The 5,740-nt window shown below is 41.7% G+C and overlaps 1 protein-coding gene across 1 annotated transcript; it reads left to right on the plus strand.

The window, feature by feature from the left end:
* The first annotated feature begins 5,065 nt into the window (after nt 1–5,065).
* Nucleotides 5,066–5,683, plus strand: LOC132281594 (uncharacterized). The gene has a single exon (XM_059783291.1). The coding sequence runs from the start codon at nt 5,066–5,068 to the stop codon at nt 5,681–5,683; it is 618 nt and encodes a 205-aa protein (XP_059639274.1).
* Nucleotides 5,684–5,740: the final 57 nt, after the last annotated feature.

The raw sequence follows: 5,740 nt of genomic DNA on the forward strand, positions 1-5,740 counted from the left end.
CCACCACCACCTCCTCTTCCGAGTCAACAGCATCATAACCACCAGTAGCTGCATCATCCCCCCATAATCGATCATATTCCCATCAAAGCAAAGCATCAGGTTACCCACTCAAGCAATACACACAGGCCTCTATCTATCATAAACCCCATCCCCAACCACCTCAAGCCTCCTTTTACTCCCACTCATATTTTACAAAAACACAACTCAAGAGCATCGACCTCAATTTTACTTACACATGTCTACCCCCCTCCACTTCCCCCTTACCTCAATGGACAATCATTCCCCTCACCGTCCATCAAACCAGTAAGAATACAAAACACTACCAAACTAACCACAAACATCACTAAGAAGCAGCCAACACTACATTAAAGGAAGAAGTACCAGAACAAGAGGCTTTCCCACACCACGCCAGCCAATAAACCATCCTCTACTTCACCAGCTCCTGCTCCCTACTACCCAAAGAATTTCAACCCCCTTTTATATAATTCTCCTGGGCATCAAATCGAGCGCCTCACAGAGCAACTTCAATGGAAGGATGAGAACCTTGGGAAGGCACTAGACATGTTCAAGGAAAAGAATATGATCATCTCAGAGTTAAGGAAGGAGATTGCTCAGCTCAAGTCTCTTCTCCCAATCAGCAGCATTCATGGACAGTCAGCAATTGCAGCCACCACCACCACCACAACAACCACCAGTCCGGCAGCCTAGAAGACTCAAATGTTATTGACCCACCTAAGGAAGTAGTTGAAGAAGGTTTACAGTTCTGGTCCTCCACTCACCTTGTTGGGGTCTCCACTCACAAACGAGTTCCATTTAAGGTTATCCAAGCAGCTGCAATCAAAATATGGAAGAAGTTTAGTCTCACAGCTACCATCTTGGGGGATAACAACACTTATTTTTTCAGATTCAACTCAAGCACAGAAGCTGAAGAGGTTCTTTCATTGGGTTCTTGGTCAATTGCAGGACACCCTTTTTCTCTTATGAAGTGGAATCACCATGCAAAAACTCTCTCAAATCAACCTACTTGTATCCCCACTTGGGTGAAATTCCATAATATCCCTATCCAATTCTGGACTGCCAATGGTCTTAGTCACATAGCCAGTTATGTGGGGGAACCTCTCTATGGTGATCAAGCTACTGAGAATGTAACAATGCTGAAATATGCCAGAATTTGTGTGAATCTTGATCTTAGCAAGCCACTGCAAAAGGAGGTTATTATCAAATTGGAAGATAACAGCTTTGAACAGGTCAGGATTGAATATCAATGGCTGCCAAAGTTCTGCACCAAATATAATCATTTGAACCACACTGAAGCATCTTGCCCTCTCAATTTTATCAACACACCAAAGTTGAATGACAAGGGCAAAGGACATTTAACTGTTCCAGACAACAATGGTCAAGAAAACAACATCCCTACCATTTATCCAACTAGCACTGAATGGGTTACCATAAAGAAGAAGAAGAAGAAAGCTGGTTCAGTTAAACCTACATCTTCATCACTTCCCCACAACCAACAAAATGGCAATCAATTCTCCCCATTATTATATATCAACCATGAGCCCTCTACACCTAACGACCCTGCTAGCATCTCCACATCATCCCCCACTCCTAATTGCAGTCACTCTTCCTCTCATAAAAGGACACCCACACCTATCCACTCTCCACTATGCAGTAGGAAATTAAACTTCTCACTAGCCAGTCCTTCACCCCCAAATCCAAACTCAGCACCAACTACTTTTCCCCAATACAAGAAGCTAGCAAGGAAGCCTAACTTAGGCTACCACTCAACCTCAAACCACCACATTTCCCTCTTATCCTTAACTGATCCAGAAACCAATGAGCTAACCATGGAACACAGAAGAAAAGGGAAGCTCATAGCTAAAAAGCATGGCAGCATCATCCCAGGCTTTAGGATGAAAGTTGCAATAGAAGAAAGGTCTTGCAACAGCAGACCAGTTTTGATGTCTGAAGGTTTTCCAAATAATCACAGGCATCTTGGAGGTTCTTTCAGCCCTCCATTCTAATGTCTAAATTTGTTACATGGAATATAAGAGGGTTAAACCAACCCTCTAAACAGTCAGAGATTAAGAGGCTAATCTCTGAGAAAAAACTGAATCTAGTCTCTATTGTAGAGACCAAAGTGTCTCATACCAATGTAAGTACAATACATAGGACAGTGGCACCAAGTTGGTCCATAGTCCATAATTATGCATACTCACAGTTGGGTCGAATTTGGGTTATGTGGAACCCTAGTCTCATTGATCTCACTGTCATTGCTACCTCTAGACAGTCAATACATTGCAGTATATCCATCATTGGGCTCAACATCAATTTTTTCACTTCTTTCATATATGCTGCAAATGATTTAAGTGAAAGGAAGACCCTTTGGGAGGACATTTCTCACCATGCAAGTCTCTTTTCAAATTCTCCTTGGTTGCTCATGGGGGACTTCAATGTCATACCTAATGCTAGAGAAACTCATGGTGGTTTAAGGAGATGGAACCCAGCTATGACAGACTTCAAGGAATGCTTACAGTAGGCTGAGCTCGAAGACCTCAAATTCAGTGGAATTCTCTAATCCTGGACCAACAAAAGTGAAGGTACAGCCTGCATTGCCAAGAAATTGGATAGAGCTTTGGTTAATCATAGTTGGACCTGTTCTTTCCCTCAGTTAGATTGTATCTTCTTACCTCCTGGCATTTCAGATCACAGCCTAATTTTGGTTAATCTTGACTTCTCTATGCCAAACAGATGTATTCCTTTTAGATTTTTCAATGCTTGGAGTGCTCACCATCAGTTTCTGCCAACTGTTCATAAAGTTTGGTGCACTTATATCAGGGGTACTGTAATGTTTCAAGTGGTTCAGAAGCTCAAGCTTCTAAAGAAGGCTCTTAAGGTTAATTGCAAAAAGGAGTTCTCTGATATTGACTCCAAATTGCAAGTTGTTAGATTGGAATTGGACTCTATCCAAATGGATCTTGATCAATCCTTCTCTGACAGCAACCTTCGAGAATTAGAGAAAAGAATCACCAATGAATATCTTAGGCTGGGCAGCATACAAGAGGATATGATCAAGCAAAAATCAAGAATGACCTGGTTGAGATTGGGTGACTGCAACTCATTTTTCTTTCATAAATCTTTCTCATCTAGAAATAACAAAAGGAAGATAACATCCCTCACTACAAATAATGGTGATTTAATTGAAGATATGGATCTGATCAAACATGAAGTGGTCTCTCATTTCCAAACATTGCTTGGGAGCTCACCACCTGCAACTCACTCTCTTGCTGATCTCCAACCTTTCTTCACCAAACAGGTCCCCTCCAATCTCCACAACTACCTTGATGAAATTCCCTCAAATACTGACATCCAAAGATGCATTTTCAGCCTCAACAAAGACAAGGCTCCAGGTCTAGATAGATTTAATGCCTTCTTCTTCCAGAAAGCATGGAGTGTGGTGGGTAGATCAGTCACTAATGCCATTTCTGAGTTTTTTAGAAATGGGAAGCTACTCTCAAAAGCTAATAGCACCTATATTTCACTTGTTCCAAAGTGCCAGAATCCATCATCTATACATGATTACAGGCCAATATCTTGCTGCAATACAGTTTATAAGGGCATTGCTAAGATCCTAACATCTAAGCTGTAAACCTCCCTCCCTCACATCATTGACCCTTCTCAAGGTGCATTCATTCAAGGAAGAAAAATCACTTACCCCATTCTATTAGGTCATGAGCTTCTTAGGGGGTACCACAAGGACTCTTCTGCAGCAAAGTGTGCAATCAAGATAGACTTGAGGAAGGCTTTTGATTCTGTGAAATAGGGATACATCACCTCATGTCTCACACTCCTCAACTACCCTACAAAATTCATCTTATTGATTCAGGCTTGTATCTCATCACCATCTTTCACAATATCACTGAATGGGGAGTTTCAGGGTTACTTCAAGGGCAAGAGAGGCCTGAGACAAGGTGACCCCATATCTCCATTTCTTTTTGTTATTGCAATGAACACTCTATCTTTAATCATCAACACATATGTTGGAAGAGCAAAAGCTTTCAAATACCATTGGAGGTGTGGAGAATTGAAGATTACACACCTTTTATATGCTGATGATTTATTGCTCTTATGTCATGGAGATATCACCTTAGTCTCTGTCCTAAAATGTGCTTTGGATCACTTCTGCTCAATGCCTGGGCTTAAGGTGAATTTATCCAAAAGCAATGTCTTCCTCTCTGGAATTGATCAACACACAGAATACAGCATCAGCAACCTCCTTGGCATTAGTGTTGGTGCATTACCTGTTAAGTATCTTGGAGTTCCCTTAATCTCTACAAAACTTAAGGCCTCACACTGCAGCATCCTGATTGAGAAGATCACAAACAGAATTATTCACTGGTCCTCTAGATCATTGTCATATGCAGGAAGGCTCCAATTGATTAAAGCTGTCCTTATTTCTACCCAAATTTATTGGGCCAGCATATTCATCTTTCCAAAGGCTGTCCTCAATGAGCTGAACAAAATCATAAGATCATTTCTTTGGTTTGGACCAGAGATGAAGACCACAAAAGCTAAGGTGAATTGGGGTAGAGTGTGCAAGCCAAAGGAAATGGGTGGTTTGGATATTCCTAATCTAGAGATCTCAAATAAGGCTGGGATCCTAAGATCAATTTGGGACCTTCACAATAATGATAGCAACAGAATTTGGATTAGGTGGTGTAAAGCTTATCTCATTAAGTCAAAGAGTTTTTGGACTCTAAAGATTCCTCAGCCATGCTCATGGAGCTGGAGGAAGATCCTTCAACTGAGAATTCTTGCAAGGCAAATTATGAAGCATAAGATTGGCAATGGTAGAGGCACATTTTTCTGGTGGGATAATTGGACTCCTGGAGGCACTTTAAGCACTAGATTCCCAAGCCATATTCTCACAGATGGAGGGTTCAGCATTGATATCAAAATGGAGAACTTTATCTCCAACTCAACTTGGTCATTCCCATAATGCATTGTATTAGCTATCCCAGAGCTCCTCTCTCTGCCATCACCAAATTCAGCAAGGAATGATAAAATGGTTTGGACAGCTTCATCTTCAGGAACTTACTCCCTCAAGTCCACTTCAGCCTTTTTAATGGGGCAACAGTTAAGAGTCCCTTGGCAAAATCTTGTTTGGGAAAGTCCAGTGATCCCTCGTATGAAGTTCAACCTATGGCTCACAGTACAATCTAAGCTTCCCACATTGGATAGCAAATCCATGGCCCAGCATGAGAACATCTGTGTCCTCTGTCGTGCTCAACCAGAAACACATGATCATTTGTTTTTTAACTGCTGTTTTGTCTCACCTCTATGGAGATTCATCAAGCAAAGAGCTCACTTCTACTCCTCAATTACAAACTGGGATGACCTAATCCATTTTACTAGCAATCAATGGAAGAAGAATACTGCATCTAATTTGATTCGCAAGATTTGTTTCTCCTCAATTGTCTACCATACATGGGAGGAACGCAATGAGAGAATTTTCAGAGGGAAGAAAGCTTCACAAAGATTGGTGCTCACCCGCATTTGCAACACCATCATTTACATCCTGAAATTGGGCTGCTTGCAGAAACTTCATGCTTCAAATAGGATCCTGTGTGAATGGGATCTTTTGCCCTCCTCAAGTCGCCCCCCTCCGAGACCTCCAGATTGATTCTCTCCGGCAATGGCGCCAGACATTTTCTATCCTCACACCGGAGTGGATTGAGGT

This window comes from Cornus florida, unplaced genomic scaffold (assembly GCF_030987335.1).
Source record: "Cornus florida cultivar Cherokee Brave unplaced genomic scaffold, ASM3098733v1 CherokeeBrave_3.0.0_Hap2_Chr01, whole genome shotgun sequence".
NCBI classification, from domain to species: domain Eukaryota; kingdom Viridiplantae; phylum Streptophyta; class Magnoliopsida; order Cornales; family Cornaceae; genus Cornus; species Cornus florida.

What these genes read in the sequence shown, in the direction of transcription:
- LOC132281594 (XM_059783291.1), top strand. Translation starts at nt 5,066, where the DNA reads ATGGTTTGGACAGCTTCATCTTCAGGAACTTACTCCCTCAAGTCCACT.